The sequence below is a fragment of the Podarcis filfolensis genome (assembly GCF_964270895.1).
Source record: "Podarcis filfolensis genome assembly, chromosome: 7".
In the NCBI taxonomy this organism is placed as follows: Eukaryota; Metazoa; Chordata; class Lepidosauria; order Squamata; family Lacertidae; genus Podarcis; species Podarcis filfolensis.
In genome coordinates this window covers 29,734,937-29,754,685 of record NC_139603.1, presented here as the reverse complement: position 1 = coordinate 29,754,685, position 19,749 = coordinate 29,734,937, and the positions used below count along the sequence as shown (strand labels likewise).

The window sequence follows — 19,749 nt, the reverse complement described above, 5'->3', positions numbered from 1 at the left end:
CAGTTTCGCGAAACAAAACCCAAATCAGAAAAGGAAGGATGGGGTGCTTTGCTGGGAACTCCTAAACGCCGTAGTGTCCTTAAGTCAAAGAACTGCAACCCTATGGGAAGGAATCCTATCGAACTCGGTGGGATAGGACTCACTTCTGGGTAAACACGAGCAGAACAGGGCTGCGCGGGTAAAACCTTATCACAATCGGGAGTAAACTAGCGCCACGCCCCGCACACTTGTAAACGTGCATAGGATCGGGTTGCACATTGAGATCCCTTCGCGCCCATGGGAATGTTCCTTTTGACACCTTTGCAAGTAAAACTGCATCTAGTTTAAAGTTTAAAAGTTATTCAAAGAGGAGGGAGAAAGGGAGAGGAAGAGAGCAATTAGACAGCAAAAGTAAGAACAGAAGGATGTGAGAACGAAAAAGTAAATGAACTCAACGTAGAAGATCGCAAGAATAGTGACTTTAAAAACACACATACGCCCCTCCATCACAATAAACCCCTCCCCTCCTCTGTCTCACCTCCCTCCCTCTCGCCTGCCAAGAGTCCTGCTGTTTAAAAGTAGCTTAGCCCAACCCAGCCCAAACGCGAGGGTGGCGGGCGTTTTCTTGGCTACCTGAGTCCATTCGCGCGCAGGTTGTTGCGCAGCGGAGCAATTGGCCTATTGTTGCTATGCTAATGAGGCGATTAGGCTGTTGGTGAAAAGGCTCGCTTGGAAAGAAAAAAGGGAAAAGTTTCGACCATTAGAGGGAGATCTCCGAGCGGGCACGGGAGATCTCCTCCTCCTGCTGCTCTTCCTCCTCCTCTTCCTCCTCCTCCTCCTCCTGCTCAAGCACTCCAGCGGGCGCGCTCTGCATGCCAGAGGAGAGCGCAAGGCAGGCAGGCAGGGCAAAAGAGCCTCTTCTCTCTCTTTCTCCTTCTCTCTCTCTCTCCCTCTCTCTCTCTCCCTCCCTTTTTCTCTTTCTGACTCTGTCTGTATCGGTCTGTCTCTCTCGTTCTCTCGCCACGCCAATCCATGAAAATGCTTTGGAAACTGACGGATAATATCAAATATGAGGAATGTGAGGTAAGCGCTTTCCCGCGGCTGGGGCACACATCAGAGAGGATCTCCCGGTCCCCTGTCCCCCAATCCGTCCAGCCTTCCCACCCCCGCTCCACCTAACAAACAGAAAACCCAGCTGTTTTGGGGGAGCACCTTGCAGCAGCTAGCGATGCAGTTGGAAGACCAACTTCTGCGCTAGGCGACCCAGCAGACTTCGCAGCTGGAGAGAGGGCGCCTGTGGTGGGTTTATACCTAGGTGCCAGGTGGAGGAGGCTACGCGTTGAGGAAGGAAGGGGGTGCTTAGGCAGGGTGGGGGTGGGGGAATCGACCTCCTCGGCCCAAGGAGACCAGAAGGAGATAGGAAGCGGGTGGGGTGGGAGGAGGAAGCCCAGGCAGATCTTTCTGCACCAGTGCTGAAACAGTTATTGAGGAGAGGAGGGGGAGAAGATGGAATGGATGAGCAAAACGAATGAATGAGGACGATCGAGACGACCCTCGAGTCAGCAGAAGGAGCCCCAAGATGTCCTAAAGAGGACTGCCCCCGACAGAGGTCTTTTTGAGCCACAAGTTCTGCTGAGGCGCACTGAGCGACTTTTTTCTCTGGTTTGGACCGTTGTCACTTCCGCGTCAGATCTTGCTGGCTGCAATTCTTCTCAGCCAGTTGGTGAGGGCTTTAACGACTTGCTGGGCTTTTAAGAGCACGCCTTTCAAACTCCAAAAGCCTCCTCGAAGGCTATTGGGAGATGCTCCTCGCACAGGTAGTGTGGAACAGAGACAGAAGCAGATCAGGGGTGCCTTCTGCGCGCGGTGGCAGAGAAGATGCTTACTCGTTCCTTCGCTTTACAAGACTCTTGATATTTATTAGAGGTATATAAAATGTAACTAGAGATGATGTTGGAGGTTGATGAAGGAGACGGAGAGATGCATATATGTGATGTCTGATGTTGATTATTATTTTTTAAAAGCCAGAGAGGTAGGTGCATAGACAGGCATAGATGGATAGGTTGAACCGCTAGGGTGACCTCAAGGATGCTTTTCAAATAAACGCATCTTAGAGTGGCTGTGTACAAGAGCTGTACTGTTGAATACTTTAAAATATTTGTTTCCCTGGTGGGATTTGGTGCTTCAAAACTCTGTTTTGCAAGTCTTTCTTTTCTATCTCAATCCAACGGTTTGGTGAGCAACACATTATTTCTCTTTGCGCGCACACACAAGCACGCACAAATACACGCACACTTCCTTCATTCTGTGCACAGAATAGAATCTGACAAGCGCCAGCCTGGAAGATTAATTAAGAAAACAAATGTGGGTTGGTGCTGAGATTTATGGCTCCTTTGGAGAGGCGAGCCTGTCTACAAATGTCAGAAACTAAGAGTAGGCGGCAGGCAGATCTCATTCTCACTTTCTCTACAGAATGGAAAAGGATGTGTGGTTCTCTCCCTCTTTTTCACCCACCCGTCCGGAAAAAAGCCGTTTTAGGGCGAAAGCCGTTCGCTTCTCAGTGTCGAAGCGAAGTGCACGTGCGGTTGTGGATTTGCTTGGAAATGGCTTGTGTTGCTTCACATGGAGCTGATAAACAAACCAATCCAGCGGTGAGGCTTCCAGAGTAGGCGAGGGTGGTGTGTTTGGAGAGCTGTGAGTGCTTAGGCGCGATTTTCTTCTGTTAAGAGAAAGTATGGCTACGGTTAGGGCGGTGGCACAACGCTTGAAGCTGACTAGCAGCTCTTGAAATGGACTAGCAACGCAATCCTAGACGTGCGCGCAATCCTAGACGTGCATGGGAGTTAAATGGGGTTTGCTCTCAGGTCATTCGGTGCAGAATTGCAGCTTATGGCTGCAGTGACACCCGCCCACTTACGCAGAAGTAAGTCCCATTGATCCTAGTGGGATTCACTTCAGGTAAACATACATAAGGTACTGAGTGCTCCAGAGTTCGGAGGAGATGGGCTTGATTTCAATTTTATTTCTAAAGTCTGTCTGTGTGCGGGAGCAGCTTCTGGAACGCGGTAGTGCTCTTGAGCTGGACTGAACTTGCTTCGGCGTTTGCTTAATGCGCTTGGCTTCGGATGGCGCCACAAATCGCCCATGCAGCAATTTGGAGACATAAGCAATCGTAAGAGAGGGTGTTTCGGCGGTGAAGCTACAGTTCTCCTGCTTTTCTCTATATGGAAATAGAAGGTCGGGAGGTAACAGACTTACAAAAGCTGAAGGTGCATGCTTCTCTCCCCGCCCCCCCCCCCGCCCCCTATCCTTCTCCACTCGGCGAGGTGCGCTCTCCGGGAGTTTTGCAGGGACATGCTCGGTCGGCGGCAGAGCGCCTGTTGTTATGATAAGTCGGCAACAGCAGCAGGAAAAGTGAAGCATGCCTGTCACCTCCCAGGATTCACTGGCTGCGAGTTGCCCAGCCAGCTGAGCGGGTTGGGCCGAGCCTGGGAGCCCCAGCTTGTCCGGGCCAGCCAAGCGCCAGTCGCCTCCCTTTTTCTTTCCCTCCCCTCCCCCCCGACAGTCTTCACCACCCCTTTTCCACGATCCTCAGCCCCAAAGGGGAAAAAAAGGGCTTCGCGGGGTTCCCGAGAGTAGCTCCGCTGCCCCGATTCCCGTCCCCTCCGCCGCCACAACCTCTGGGAGAACGGAGCTCTGAAAGGGCGGCGGAGATTCCACGCGCGGAGCAGGGAGGGCCCTTCCCCTCCAGCCCGGGGCTCCGGCGAGGCCCTGTTGTTGCTGCTGCTGCCGCCGCCGCCTCGGGCCCTCGAGCCATGGACGTGACGCAGCAGGACGCCGCCGGAGCCGAGCCGCCAGGCCCAGGAGAGCCGGGGCAGCTGAAAGGAGGCGGCGGCGCCGAGGCGGGCTCCTCCGAGAGCGGCTCCTCGCGGAGCAAGAGGGCAGCTGGAGACGCGCAGCTCTTGGCGCTGCCCTTCGACGGCGCGGCCTTCGCCCAGCCTCCGCTGCCCGAGGTGCGCCCTTCTTCGCTTCCCTGCTGCCCCAGGACCTTGCCTGGGCCTCTCTCGCTCCTTCCACGATTGCCCCACCGGGCCCAGCTCTCCTCTTTCCCTGCCTCCTCGCTGCGCTCCTCGTCGGGCCGTCTCTTCCCTCTCGCTTCTTCCTAGTTCACTGCCTTCCTGCCTTCCCCTCTCAGTCTCTTTCTCTCCCCCCCCCGTGAGTCCCCTGCTGCCCCCTCCCCAAGTTCACCCCAAGCCCCGGAACCCACCCGAGACCTTTCCCCCGGCCTGCCGCTTCTTTCCTTCCCTTTCCCACGCGCGCTGCCCATTCCCCTCCCTCTCTACTTACCCCTCTGCCCTTCCTTCTCCTATCCACTCGCCTGTCTTCTCTCCCCCCCCCCCCGCCTGCCTGCCTGCTCCCACCCTCTTGCTTCTGCCTGGCTCTTTCTCTCTCTTTCACTTCTTCATGCCCTACAACCTTTTAAAATGTTGCCCCTTTCCTGTGATTCGTCAGACGCAGCGGCGGCGGCGGCATGGCTCTCTCTCTCTCCCTCCCCCCCTCCCCTCGCTCTCTTTTTGTCTCTCCCTCTCTCTCCGTCCTCTCCCCCCCCTTTCTCTCGCTCCCCCTCCCCCCTCTGATTAGATACACTGATTCTTCATTCAATGGACGTCATTTAGAACAGCCTCTGCCTTGAGTTGCTTCCTCGCTTCACGCTCGATTTCCAGCCATTCTTCCCTTATTAAGTATTCGTGTAATATTAACAGTCATGAATATCTGCTATTAGGACTCTCGAGGAAAGCGAGCCGCAGATCTCTCCCTCCCTCCTTCTCTCTTTCTCTCTCTCTCTTATTAGGAGCTCACGTGAAGCAATCGGAGAGGGAGGGGGAGAGAGAAAGAGAGAGAGAGGTGTGTGGGGGCAACGCACCACACACGCACACACGGATTAAGGAACACACACACACACACACACACACACACACACACACACACACACACAACTTTGCACCGCAATAGCACCGCCGGATCCGGCTCTCCCTCGCCTTTTTTTCGCCGCTGCAGATCGCCGGGCGTTTGGGTCAAGTTCTGATGGATTTGAGTCGCGCCGCGTCCCCAGTGCTGCTCGCGGACCAGCCTGGGCGTTGGGCACTTGGTGTAGTCACAGTCTAGACCTGGGCTTCTTCTCCTCCTTTTGTGCGTGTGTGTGAGTGTGTGAGAGAGGAGAGGGATAGGGAGAGCGCGCTGCTCGCGTGCCGGAGAGGCAGAGAGCAAGAGACGCAGGCAGCGCGAGAGAGCCCGAGAGCCAGAGCGAAAAAGAGCCGACTTTTCTCTGCCTTTTTGTTTTTCTCCTGTGCCCTGACTTGGTCCCCCCGAATCCGCGCAGATGTTAGTTCACAGTTTCTCAGCGATGGTGAGTGGCTTTCTTAGCATTCTCTATCGGGGGGTGGCGGGATGGGTTGGTCTTATTTGTGCCTTTTCTCAGTCTTGCTTATTATATGTGTGCGTGTTTCACATCCTGCCAGGGTCTGTCTGTCCTCTCTGTCTTTCCTCCTTTTTTATTTTTTGTTTCGAGAATACAAAAAAACCCCAACTTCTTTATTATTACGTTGGCTGCTGCAAGTTAACTACAGAAATCCTCGTTTCCGCTTCCATGCACGTCTATTGTGTCGGTGTTTTTGTCCTGTTCTGTCCCTTCCCGCTTTCCCCGCTGGATTTCACATCTTTTCCGCTCCTCTCTTTTTCCCGGGGATCATCACGCTCCTTGAGAGATTGAAGTCGAAGGCATTTAACGACATCTTTCTTATAATTCCCAACTGCCGCCCTCGCCCGTCCCCCCCCTCCTTTCCATTTCTGTGGCTGTTAATTTCCTTTAGTCGTACCTGTGGGCTATAATTTCATAACCTTCCAAGTCCCAATTGCACGCCGGCAAAACCATTTACATTTTCGTTCCTCTTTCCCCACGCGCTTTATTTTTATTTTTGTTTTCTAGTTATTCGCCTTAATTTTTGGACATTTCATTCTTTTATGAAGAATGTGTGTGCATATGCAATATATGTATGTATGTATGTATAGTGTGTGTGTGATATTTTATATTATATCACAGTTCCAACTAACAAAGCAGCACATTTTTTATGAGTCGTCAATCTTTTTTCTTTCTGCAAATGACTTATCCAAACCCACATTTTGATCATATTTATGGACGCGCTTTGAAGGAATAGCAGCTCTTTTGGGTGGCGTTGCCCTGGGAATGCGACGACGATACAGGTCCGCTTCTGCACCGTTTACAGTCGTTCGCATTTAAAAGTTCCAGGCAGATGGGAGTCTTTTTCGTAAATGATGTGGGAACGCTTTGGATGGGTGGGGGTGGGGGAGGAAGATAGGCTGAATTTTCGAATGACAAAAAAAACCAAATCCCCTCTAAGATTTTCCCCGCCCTCGGATCTGCCGTCAGCGTACGGATTTGGTTGGTTTTTCTATTTATGATTTTCCTTTTGTTGTAAGGAATTTCAACGCCTTTCCGTTTGGAAGATGCTTGGAACCAAATGTTTGCAAATCGCATCCTTTGTGTGTGTGCGTTGGGTGTATAATGGGGGGGGGGTGCGAGGCCTTCAAACCGTCCTGATTTTGATCTCCTCTCTCTTTCTCTCCCCCTCTTTTTCCTCGTTCCCCAGGACCGTCACGATGGCACCAGCAACGGGACAGCCCGCCTACCCCAGTTGGGGAGCGTGGGCCAGTCGCCCTACACCAGCGCCCCACCGCTCTCCCACACCCCCAACGCTGACTTCCAGCCCCCCTACTTCCCGCCGCCGTACCAGCCCATCTACCCTCAGTCCCAAGACCCCTATTCCCACGTTAACGACCCCTATAGCTTGAACCCTCTTCACGCCCAGCCCCAACCCCAACACCCAGGCTGGCCGGGACAGAGACAGAACCAGGAAACGGGGCTTTTGCACACCCACCGAGGACTTCCGCACCAGCTCTCCGGCTTGGATCCGCGAAGGGATTACCGGCGGCATGAAGATCTATTGCACGGACCTCATGGCTTGAGCTCAGGACTAGGAGACATCCCCATTCATTCGATACCTCACTCTTTAGAAGACGTACCGGTAAGGAGAACTCCGCGCTACTGACACCAGCAATGCCACGTTCTCCGGCCTGCGAGGCACACATCCCGCGCGCCCTCGGGCTGGTGGATGGGACTTGCGCTGGGCGCACCCAGCCAAATGACCGCAGAGAAAGGCAGCGAGGCGATGGTATCTCTCCATCCGTTGGCAACCGGGCCGCTTTAATAGCGCCAGCGTCTCCCCTGCAAAAAATAGAATAATAGTAGTAATATCTAGCACACAGTAATAGTTGTTTGCATCTGTCCCTACCACTGCATTAACGGGGAGTTGAGAGGGAGACGCACCCGGGGAGAAATAATCCAACCAAAATAATCCTTGACGGTTTTTCCCCCATGCCCAATGACAATGAGTGGGAGCTATAGGGAAGGCCGTGCAGTAATAATAATAATAATAGTAGTAGTAGTAGTAGTAGTAGTAGTAGTAGTAGTAATAATAATAATAATAATAATAATAATAGTATTAGAATTAGAATTAATAATGTGATCCTCGGGCCTTGCCTTCGGTAGGATCCTAGATGTCTTGGGAAAGCAATTAGTCGACCTAAACATGCCTAAGGCTTCATGCTATTCTCGGTCAGGAGAAGAAAGGGAGCCTGCAAAATGAGTTGCAAATCAACACCAAACCATTAAAAACAAAACAAAAAACCCACGTTATTCCGGACTGAAGAATTGGCATAGTCTGAAGTGGTTAGCCAGGCGGATGGAAGAAAGAGAATGCATTATTTTTGGGTGTGTTTTTTAAAATGAATGTCGTTTATTCGTTGGGGGGGTGAGGAGGAACTAGTAGCTAACAACAGATAAGTAGTCATATTCTGACCAATATCTTTTGGTACCCTGAATATTTGCTGCCTACTTTCTGGAGTTGGGCTCTCTTACTCGTTGGGGAAGATTTCTCACGAAGCCCGCGTTCGGGTCTCGACCCCTTTGCAAGCGAAGAGGGCCATTGTCCGCGGGGAAGCACCTTACGTGCTTGGCTCCAAAGGGGAACTCACCGTCAGAGGTCCCCTTGCCTTCTGGCTCCCCGGCTGAAAAGAGTATTTGAGTAGGCCAGTAATATTATGCAAGGCTCATTATACCAGGCAAAAAGCATTTGCGGGGTGGGGGGTGGGGGGGAGCTGGTGGCTGGTAGAAGCAGCTCCTGGTATCTGGATGTGATTTTTGCTGTTGTTGCTAAAACGCCACCCCAAATTACAGGATCAAATATTATAACAATATGTCCACTGACAGTTTAATGATTTACAGTTTCATGTTGCAAGGATAATGTTCCGATGGGTTCACCTATTTGGGGGTCATTTTGGAAGCCTTTTATTCCTTCCCGGTTTAGTAAATCATACTTGGAGGTAGTGTTGAATAGGGGATTTCGTGACACCCCGCCCTCCCTACGAAACCGATTGTTACCTTCAGTTGTTTTGCAACAAACGCATGCATTCCCGTGTGTGGGAATTTAGGGAACGGTTGGGGATGAAAAGAACAGAACAATACGCAAAGCACGTTTGGGACAGGCTGCGGTTCTGAAAAATACTTCTCTATATGGAAACGCCTTTTAAATGGCCGGGATCTACTTCCAAGAGAAAGGAGTACAGTTGAAACCAATGGGACTTCCCAACACATGTCAAGATGTAAACGATTTTGAAGCTAGCAGCTGGGGTTTCGGTTCTTGCAAGGAACATGAGCTAAAATATATTCCTCTTTCGGAATTTCGTTTTGTTCAAAGTCTATTGCAAAGCGCAAATTGCATTTGAATGATAAATACATCCCATTTTATTCCCTGCTCTGGCAAGAGATGACTTATCGCTGGCACGTTTTCAGAAAAATCAGTTGCCAGCTAGATTAAATTCCCACTCCTCACGCCCGCCCTTAAACTGAGCCGGATCCACAACCCAGTTAAGCTGGATCACCTAGCTTTGAGTTGTGGTTCCATTAAGCAGACAAAAGTGGCATGAAACTGCTTTGGCAATTGAACACACACACACACACACACACACACACACACACACACAAAGAGAGAGAGAGAGAGAGAGAGATCGCTTGTGGGGTTGGTTGTGAATCCCTTTATCAAGAAATGTGGGTCACAGAAAAAGGGTCATTTTCAGTGTCCCCGTTGCTGCCGCAGTTAACCTTTCCTATGAGCCGAGTCCTCGGTTCTGAAGACATGCTAAGTCGAGGGCGAGAATTATTTAAGCATAAATATCTCGGCGGGATTTTAAAACCTAACAGTCGGTGGCTTGCGTGGACTCCATATAGGCAGAGGAATCAGACAAATAAAAACGTTACGCCCCACTACATTTACTTTATGGGTTTGGGGCCTCCTGCTTGAAGGGATCATATTTCCCTATATAGTTGAAAAAAAAAGACCCCCAAAGAAAACTGCAGCGTTAGTCATTTCTGAACATTTCTCAATTTAATTATGCTCAAATCCAGAAGCACTTTAGGCAAGTTACAAATGAGAGCATTGAGTACAATAAAACCCGTAATAAAGCAACTTCGTACCATCCACCCGGAATCATTGAGATCAGGCACAATTAACAGGAGCATAAATCCAAGGCAGAATGGAAAATGTTAGGCTCGGTATTATTGCTGGACAGAGACAGAGAAGGAAGGGGGGAAAGGGGGTTTGGGGGTATCTCTGCGCGCCTGTGTTTTGAGCGGCGGCCGGTCGCCTGCAATTTTTGCAACGCGGCCGCGAAATGTTCTATATCTCAGCAGCGCTAGTGCTAATTTGTAAACACAGACAGACACATTAGATTGACTGTCAGGTTGGGAATTAGAAAACACGATTTTCATTTTACTTTCTAATCACGTTTCGAAGTCGGGGGCGCGCCTCGCGGGCACGCGGGCACACACACGCGCGCAAATCCATCTGTAGGAGAATTAAAAAGGCATCAGCCGAATCTGCTAGTGGACAATAGAGCCGCGAGCGGGGCTTCATGTTCTTGGGTTATTCAGCTAATATAAAGCTGGCTTCCTTTCCCCTCCAGTTCGTTTCCCCCTAAAAAATGTCCTCACCTCTGTGCCTCCTTCCCAAACGGATCATTCTGCTTCTTCTCCCTGTTTCCATTGTATTTTCCCCTCTGTTCTCTGTGCCCAGTGGTGGCACAAAATTACCATTCTGGAATCTCCAAATCACCTTTAATCACTTTTTTTTTAATACTGCAAGACTAAGACACTAGTCCTGTGCACATTTCCTGGGGACACAATTGCAACTTACTTCCGAGTAAACATGCATAAGATTCCGTTGCGTGGCTGCAAATAGACGCCCATATTTGTAGCCAGCGGGTGTTACTTGCGAGTAAATATGTACAGCGTTCCCCTGCACAGGCTGCAATCGTGTGCATGCGTTTTTGGAAGTAAGTTGTATTGAAACCGATGCGGCTTTACTGTCGAGTAAACGTAGCGAAAAGACTGAGCTATTAATTGTAAGATTCCAACAGCCCAGCCAAATGCCCCATCCCGATTAGACCTGGGGGCTGTGGTTAAAATATTGCCCCCCCCTTTGTTAAATCCTTGCACGATAATGCACCGAAATGAAACATTTCCGCACTGCATATATATCCATATCTGTTTGTGTGTTTTGGATCCAAGTACCGTAAGGCAGAAACATTAGAAAAAGAAAGAAAGAAAGAAAGAAAGAGAAAGAAAGAAAGAAAGAAAGAAAGAGAAGCAGCTTCGTAACATGTTTCTTTTGGTATGTTTAAATATTCACATCCTTGTGTATCCCTTTTGTTGCAGCACGTAGAGGACCCGGGTATTAACATCCCAGATCAAACTGTAATTAAGAAAGGTAAGCCATTTCCTTGAACATTCCAGGCATGTCCTCACAAGCTCGGTGCTGTTGCGGAGAGAACTTGATAAAGCCATTGTTCCCCTCCCCTCCTCACCCCCTTCCATGTAATTCACAACAGGCTTTTGAAAGTGGACAACGACATGGACAGTCCTGGTTGCAAACCACCTTTCACGCGAGCCCAAACGCGCCGTGATTTCTGAATGTGTGCGATTGTATTATCTCTCTCGAACGGATCCAGGTTTTAATTCTTCCTAATAATACCATTCGCGGTTAGGAACTGACTTCGAATTTCTACAATGAAATTATCTTTCGTGACCAGAACCCCGCACCAACCCTTTCCAGACCCTAGTCTCTCTGTCTCTCACCCCCCCCAACCCCCACGGCGGACTTCAGGTTTATGAGATTGTTCTGAATTGTTTATATCAGTAGGCTTTGTTGTAGCAAGCGAGCTAAGGATATGGGAAGGGGGCTTTGGTGTTGTCTCCGCGGCGGTGGCTTCCGCTTGTTTCTGGAATAGTCCCTTCTGGGTTGTTGTTGCTGCTACTGGTTCTTAATGGTGTGCTGTCGTTGGGTGTCTAGAAGACAGAGTGCTCTCATTCCCAGCCCCTTTCAAATGACTTTGCAAGGGGTTTCATGGGCTTGGGCTTTCTTTTTCTTGATTTCTCAGTGTTGGCAAGGGAGCGAAACGATGGGCTCCCCTTTTGGGTACTGCTCGGAAGACTGCTGTTGGAGAGAGTGAAGCTCTCTCCGGGTTGAGCGCTTGGCTATTATTCCCTGGGAAAGGGGCGCGTGTTTGCCTTCGCTCTAGCGGAGTGTCTGGGTATTTTAGGCACCGCCAGGGTCTGATGCTCTACAAAGCTTTGGAAACCTCAGCACTGCCACAGTGAAAGCTAAAGTTTCACCCACCCCCACCCCCCTCAATCTGGGGAGCTTTTGTCACGTCAAATTAGATGTGCAAGGAATAAATCTTAAAGAGATGCTCTTTCCGAGTCGACATGATAATTGGCTCTTTTATTAGTAATCTCAAGAGTTCGTTTAACTCCTATTGTCTCTATTAGCCTCCCCAGAGCTATTAATGTCACAAGTGATCTATCCAAAACCTAGATATCCCCCCCCTCGCTCCACCCTTTAACATTTGGATTAGGCCCACTAAAGTGAGGATGTGAAACGGGGGTGGGATTGGGAACGAGGGGAAGAAGCAGATGATGACAAAAGAGTAAATATTTATAGTGTAACCGGCCTGGAACGTGAGCACAGCGCCCATCGCATGCAAAGGCGGCTGCCCTTATTTTTTCACTTATGCTTAGCCAAGTTGGGAAACGAAAAATAAGGCTTGCTGAGTTTTGTGCTGGTCCTGGATATCTTCTAATAAAGCCCTAGATCTTTCTGTCTCTTAAGGGGAAGATATGAAGGCGGCAGCAGGGAGGTGGTTTGTTTTTGTTTTCTTCCCATTTTGAGAAGCAGCTCTTTAAGGATCTAGGAAGTTTTTGTTTTCCTATTTTGTTTTGGCTGCGTGCTGCTTCTTCTTCTAAACAAAGCGCTCCACTGTCATGTTCTTTTAACGATAGAAACCGCCTCCCTTGTTTCACGCTTCCCAGTGTGAAAAGTTGCACGCAGAGAGGCTGCGACACTCGGCCCAGTTTATTTGAAACACTTGGAGACAGTGTGTGTTGGGGAAGCGGGGAGACTACTCTAGAACAATGGCACGTTTAGATGTTCCAGAACCGGCTAAGGTGCATTGTTTGAACGTCTCCCTTTTATCTCTAAAAGGATGAATGTAACATCTCTCTCTGTGTGTGATATAGCGAGTATGGTAAGTGTTCATCAGGCTATCAGCTTGAGAACATTAATTTGGCTCCAAGTTCCAGCGAGATCCATAGGACTTAGATGCCCCTGGAACCGTTTAGCAGATGAGAGGCAATTCCCCGTAAGCTCCGCCCCCTCCTCTCCGCTTGACACAACCCACGCTTCTGATTGGCCTTTCCCCCGAAGGGGGCGGGCGGAGAACAAACCAGCCCAGACGCTCGCCTTGTCTGTGTCCCTGCCTCATGCCAGCTCCTTTAAAGCAGCTTAATTCAGTTCAAGGCATAGTCAATATACATCGGGATGCATCAGGCTTTTCAGCCAGAGATTGCAAGCCCCTTGAGCTTTCACCTCCCCACCCTCCCCACAATGTCTCCCCGCCCCCAGAAACAAAACAAAACAAAACGTGGCGTGCTCTGTAAATAACATCTTGGGTTGAGTCAGGTGGTGCAGCTGCTTGTTTGCCTGTTTATTCGGTGGCATTTCAGAACAGGCGGCGGAGTCTGGGCTTTCAGGCCTTCGTGTCGTCGCCCCCCATTCCCTCTCTCTCTCTCCTCGCATAGGAGCCAATAAAATATCCGAGATGGGCCTGGCCATTCAAATGGTGTGCATGTGCCGTGTCCTGTGATCGATTATGTGTGTGTGTGGGGAGGCTAACCTGCCCCCGCTCCCCCGAGTATTTTATTCGAGTTGGCACCCCTGCCTCCTCCTGTGCAACGTGCCTTCGGCCTTCATAGTAAAAAAAGCGAGGGGTAGGAGGAAGTGGTGCTTGGAGCTGGGGGGGGGGGGGAGAAAGAAGCAGCCGCCAGTCAGCCAGCCAGCCGCCCCCGGGGTTTTCCAGCGTCCCTTGGCGCGGAGGACAGTGCCTGAGGGGGCTCCGCTTCTTGCCCGCCATAGTGGTCGACTAAGCGCCCCCCTCCTCTTCATCCCTGTCGTCTTCCATCTGCCGCCACCTTTCCTGGCTTGTCGTTGTCGTCTTCTTCCCCGCCCCCCACCACGAAGTTTATCCCGAGGCAGCCCCTCCCCCTCCCAGGCGCCCCTCCCCCCTCAGGCTGCTGGCAGCTGCTAATCCCCTCAGCATTTGTGCACTAACGCGGCTCTCCCTCCCCTCGCCCTCCCCTCTTCCTCTCCTACCCAACCCGCCCCCCCCTTCCCGGACTCTGCAGGCCCCGTGTCCCTGTCCAAGTCTAACGCCAACGCCGTCTCCTCCATCCCCATCAACAAGGACACGCTCTTCGGCGGCGTGGTGAACCCCAACGAAGTCTTCTGCTCGGTGCCCGGGCGCCTGTCCCTCCTCAGCTCCACCTCCAAGTACAAGGTCACGGTGGCGGAAGTGCAGAGGCGCCTGTCCCCGCCGGAGTGCCTCAACGCGTCTCTGCTGGGCGGAGTGCTTCGGAGGTGAGGCAGCCCGAGCCGCGGGAAACGAGGCCGGGTGGAGGGGCGGGATCTCTTTTTGGAGGGAAGGGAGCCCATTGGAAGGGACCGTGCGCGCGACTTGAGGTGGTAGCGCCCCGTCCAATCACTTGCTCGCCCAAGGGCGCCACTCCTCCACAGTTCTGCCAGTGCTTAATTCCCAAGCTCCGAAGTACCATTGCTCAATGTGCATCCCCCTAGGCTAGAAACCTAGGCAGATCCTCCATGGTGCCTTGGGTTAGTCAGAAGGGAAGGGGAAACGGCTCTTGCTTGTGTTGTCAAAGATGATCTTCAGGGTCACATTCAAGAAGAGCCCAGACCAGGTGCTGCCAACCTGGTCGTTTTAAGCCAAGCTCCACAATTATTTCAAACACAATAAAATAATCGAAATAAATATTTATTTATTTTTTAAATTGTCCAGTAGCACTTTAGAGACCAACTAAGTTTGTTCTGGGTATAAGCTTTCAAACAAACTTGGTCTCTAAGGTGCTACTGGACAATTTTTAATTTTTATTTTGATTGCGTCAGACCAGCACTGCTACCTACCTGAAACAGTAAAATCACGTCATCCTAGTCTGCCTTCATGGCCTATGGCTTCATTTCAGGATAAGCTAAGTATCCTTCATAATAAGGATACTTTGTAACAGATTTTTGGAGGGAAATGTATATATTTATCTTTCGCCTGTTTATTTCCCTCCTTTCTTCCAACATGGAATCCAAGCTGGCATATAGGTGGTTCCCAGGCAGTCTCTCCATCCAGCCGCTAACCAGACCCAGACTTGCATAGTTTCATCAAGGTGGTGGCCTCACCTGACTTCCGACAATTGCAGACCTGATATTACTCACGTGTTAAGTGGTTTTGTTCTTGCCTCAGTGCAACCGCAAAGCCCAGTGCCTCTTGTGTTAATATTTGTTCTGGGTTCACAATTGTAAAAAGTTATCCCTTTTGTGTGGATATGTTGTTACATGGGGCACGAGAAGGCAGTAGTTAACCTCAGAACACACCAGATCTGCAGAATATTTTGAGATCAGAATCTTAGCTCAGTAGTGACCTGAGTGTCTTTAATGAGAGGACATCACTTGCTTTCAAGCCGTTGAACCTGGAAAATGTGTTGAGCAAGTAACTGTTCTTCAGCCTTAGTTTGGGGCCTTGAAAAACAGCAACACCGCTCTGCAAAATGAACCACCCATCTCACAGGGTTGTTAATAATGAGATCACATTACACAGCATCTTGTAAACTGCAGATAGAAATGTGCTTCCTGAAAGTGCAGAGATGACCTTAAATATGAAAAAGCATCGATTATATCTGCTGCTATCATTGTGGTGGTTGTTGTTGTATATAGCATGTGCCACAATCACACAACACTGCCACACAATGCCAATGCATCCAGTCAGCAGCCTCAGCAAGGAACACTGTCCCCTCATCATAGCAGGGCATGCATCTCAGCAAAGCTTCTTGAAAGCTTACACACACCAGCTGAGGGCACTGCCAGCATTGCTTTGCTGAGTAATGCTGCAACAAGCGAGTAATGCTAAGCTACAATACAATAAGGGATATTAAAAAGATTTGATCCAAGTCTCCGGCTACAGGGATACGATGAGGTATTTCCTTTTAAAAAGAAAACCACACCTGAACAGGGACAAAATAGCAGGTATCATTCCAACTTCATATTTTGAGCAAACTGAGTGCAGTTTCCATAATGGAAGACAAATGAACACACTTGACAATTGTGAATTAGGCTAGTTAACAATGCAAAGAGGGTTGGCTTAAGCAAGTCCCCACTGGATTGCAAATGTGTGAAAGCACTAATAGTGGTTATGACTTTGGTCAAGACCATGATAAGGTAAGGGCCACCTGGTGCCTGTTTATGGTTTGCAGTAGACACTGTGAGAACGTAAAGGGCTTAATTTTAGCTGTTCTATCTCCATGGTTATTTCAGACACAAGGAAATATTTCAGGGCATTTCCCTGGTTTGCATTTAATTGTCCCTTTCATAGCATGTCTTCCACACCTAGCATTTCCTGAAATGGAAAGCCACTATATCATTTATAATAAGGATTTGTAAAATAGCTTTGGAGGAAAATATTTGAAAGCGTTGCAATATGAACTGCTGGATATTAGTCATGTGTTAAGTGTTTTTTTTTTTAATGTGTGGAACAGGGCGAAATCAAAAAATGGAGGGAGATCTTTGAGAGAAAAACTGGACAAAATAGGATTAAATTTGCCAGCCGGGAGACGTAAGGCTGCTAATGTTACCCTGCTGACATCACTAGTGGAAGGTAAGTGATGGCTTTGGATTTGGCGAGGAGAAGGGCATTCTTTGGGAAATGTGTATTTTTATCGTTTGTTTTTACCACTGAACAAAACCAGAACCTTTTGGAGGCCTGTGCTGAAATGTTTATGGGCATTGTTTAATTTAAATCATTATGTCTGAGGAAAATGCTCATTTTGACCTTTTTGCTTTGTACTTTTTCAAAAGGTGAATTGAAGCTGTCAGCCCAGTCCAGAATCCATTTATGTCTAAATATAATTTGAAGCCGGCTCTGTTGAAATCTGGGCTTAAATCCCTGTAATGTGGTTAGGATCTGGGTTGCCAGGCCTCAGTGAAGTGAATGGAACTAAGTTGGTTATAAATTCTGAAAGTTCAGTTTAACTGGGTTGTTCACTTGCATTAAAAAAAAGTAGGGCTGAAAATATTAATTAAGCATAATTAATGAATTAATTTATTAATCACTGATTGACATGGTGGATTTTAATTGGATTTTCATCAGTGCAGTCCCCAGTGAAAGGGGCATGGTAGTGATGTGTACAATCATTGTACACATCTTAATTCAGACAACAGGGACTGGGGGTTGTGATGGTTTTATAAACAACATATGACTTAGCTGGACTTCTTAGTCAAAAGAAGTTTATTTTCGGGAGAAGTGAAACTTAGTGTTTATAATTAACTGATTAATTGTGCTACTATAGATTACTGGATTCGAATTCACCAGTCAGTATGGGTAGAACTTTTTGTTTTAAATTGATATGTAAAACTGCAATCCAGTTGCATTTAAACCTGTTTAGGTCATTCACATCAATTGAATGAAGGCTGCTCTCCAAATAGACTTCTCTCTAAATATGTTATAAATAAATTAACAGATCTTAATGACAGTACCATCCTATGAATGTCTACTCAGAAGTAAAATACATTGAGTTCAATGAGACATACCGTACTCCTGGTTTGATTGCAGCCTAAATGTGTTTAGGATCTGGGTGTAAATTTGTTAAAAGCCAAATATGTTAACTTAAGTGCATTGTAGGTCTGTATGTAATCTTCAAATCAGGTTGAATTCAAACATTCCTGTTTTGCTAGTTTGTGAATCCAGATGACAATCAGGCACAAATAATACTCATTGCAATACTGAGAGAAAAGTGTATTACTGTTGAAGCCTGTGGTTCTGTTCTGTTAGTTCTGCAGAAATGAATGGGCCTAAATAAGTTCAAAATGACTCTTAATTGTGCAAGAGCTTTGTGTGTAAAATGAGACCCATGCTGCTTTGCTGCTTATATGAGTAGATGCTTGCAGTAAGGACATTATAATGAATTCAAAATGTTAATATGTTGCAATAATTGTTGACCACTTCCAATCTCAAAAAGTCCCATCACCAGTGAAGGCCTTATAAATGTAACAAATATAAAGCTGGACAGAATACTTATTTATTAGAGTTTATATTCAACCTTTCTTCCAAAGAAGTCAAAGTGGCTTATCTGTTTTCCCCAGCCTCATTTTATCATCAGAAAAACCCTGTGAGATCGAGCCAACCTTTCTCAAACTTAGGCCCCCAGATGTTCTTGAACTACAACTCCCATCATGCTGGCTAGGAATGATGGGAGTTGTAGTCTGACAACATCTGGGGACCTGAGGTTGAGAAAGGCTGGGTAAGGTCACCCCGTGAGCTTTATGAGTGAGAGGGAAATTGATCTAGGGTCTCATTGGACCTAGTCCAGCAATCAAACCCCTGTACCACAACAGCTCCAATACACATATCAGGGGTAGTACTAGACTACCAGTAACATCTTGGCCTTTTAATCTGTGGGATGTGATTGCTGTTCAGGATTAAATAGTGTATTAAAAGTGTTCTAGCCTCTCACATTCTATATGAACGGCCTACGTTGAAAGAGTGCATGGCAATGTTACGCTTTGCTAGGAAGACCCAGACTTTGCCAGTTGCTGCACCAAGACTACCACCACACCAACAAATTCCTGCCTCAAACAAATTTTCCAATTTCTGTGAAGTTGGGTAGAAAAAAGAAACTTGTTTAGAAATTAGGCCAGACCCTTCTTCGTTTTCATTCGGCAGTTTATTAATGTGCTGCACTGATGCAGTCTAACAGGTCTATCTGAGCAGACCATCTTTCAATGCAGATCTCCAGGCTTTCCCTTTTCATTCTCAGTTCATCACTAGGCAGCTTTAAATGCTAGGTGCTGCAGCCACCCGAAAATAAGTAAGCCTCTGCTGCTTCAAACTGCATACCAGTAAATAATTTAAGTTGTTCTGACATCTGCATTTGAGAAATGCGTGACCATTACTTCCTGAATTAGTTTTGGAATCCTTGACCTAAGTCATGATTTAATGGTGTCCTGAAAGCTTCGCAGCCAGCAGCTGAACTCCACCTTTGTTCCCAATTGCTGCATATTATGGGGGGAACCTTCTTTGACATCTTTTCCAATTGTAAAAAGGGGGAGGAAGGACATACTATTCTAACATTAATGAGAGTGCAAGGGCTAGGAAGCTTCATTTAGCCAAATGCCTTATAATGTGGAAAGAAACATATTGGTCCAGCTTTAAGTGGGGTTAGTTTGCCACAGCTGTTGACACAAGGAAGTTGATATGGGGTTGATACTCATGCAACCTTTCTTCTCCAGTGTTTAATTCTCGAGGTCTTTAACCCCGATTTCAATAACTGTAGAGCGTTTTTTAAGCTTTTCTGGACCCCTGGTTAGCTTTGGTTTTGCTTAGAAATAGCCTAATAGTTTTCTTTGCTTTGTGGCCTGCTTTAAAAAATATTGAACGGTTCAAAGATGTAAAGCTGGAGTATTTTAAGAATGCCAGCCACAACTGAAAGAGTATCAATGAGATTTTCATTTGTCGTTTGTAACTAAAGTATATTTACATGGCATAAGTAACTGATGCGTAACCAAGCAAAGCAAAACAAAGTTTACAAGCAGCTGAAGGGAAAAAAAGAATTCAATGTATACTGAAGAAAATAATAAAATGGGAAACATACAAAAAGAATTGGCAGGGGCAACTGGCCACTGCTAATGCTATTGCGATGTTAAGTAATATGTAAAAGGTTTAATAGGATCTATTTGCTGACCTCATACTTTTCTTTATAAAGGTTTTATAAAAAATAACAATTGGCTAGGGTTTGATCCACTTATATTAGAGAAAAAACAAAGGAGTAAAGGCTAATGCTCAGATAAACTGATAATAGTGGGCAATTTTTTTCCCTTTGAGAGATAATATACAGTTGTTTTGGCTGTGAGTCCCTGTGCGATGAGGCAGTTTCTAAAGTACTGTTATTGTTTATGATCCGCTCCATTTTATGGAAACAAGCTCACTGGACTGAGGCTTTGAAGCTCTAATTGGCGCATGCGTTCTTCC

General features: G+C 47.8%; 1 protein-coding gene and 1 long non-coding RNA gene across 5 annotated transcripts in view; one reads left to right on the top strand and one right to left on the bottom strand.

Moving 5' to 3' along the window:
• Positions 1-19,749, bottom strand: part of LOC310767306 — a 131,627-nt gene that overhangs the window by 74,805 nt on the left and 37,073 nt on the right. The gene's annotated exons all lie outside the window — the stretch shown is intronic.
• Positions 1-19,749, top strand: part of TFAP2A (transcription factor AP-2 alpha) — a 29,305-nt gene that overhangs the window by 4,557 nt on the left and 4,999 nt on the right. The window contains exons 1-6 of one of the 4 annotated variants that reach the window (XM_083623943.1): positions 844-1,062; positions 5,360-5,386; positions 6,648-7,082; positions 10,829-10,880; positions 13,853-14,084; positions 16,262-16,380. In XM_083623943.1, the coding sequence (XP_083480069.1) occupies positions 1,012-1,062; positions 5,360-5,386; positions 6,648-7,082; positions 10,829-10,880; positions 13,853-14,084; positions 16,262-16,380 (916 nt within the window). In that variant the 5' untranslated portion in view covers positions 844-1,011. Of the gene's footprint in view, positions 1-843; positions 1,063-1,403; positions 3,993-5,359; positions 5,387-6,647; positions 7,083-10,828; positions 10,881-13,852; positions 14,085-16,261; positions 16,381-19,749 lie in introns of those variants that run through there. The other 3 variants (XM_083623944.1, XM_083623942.1, XM_083623945.1) reach the window with 3 other exon arrangements.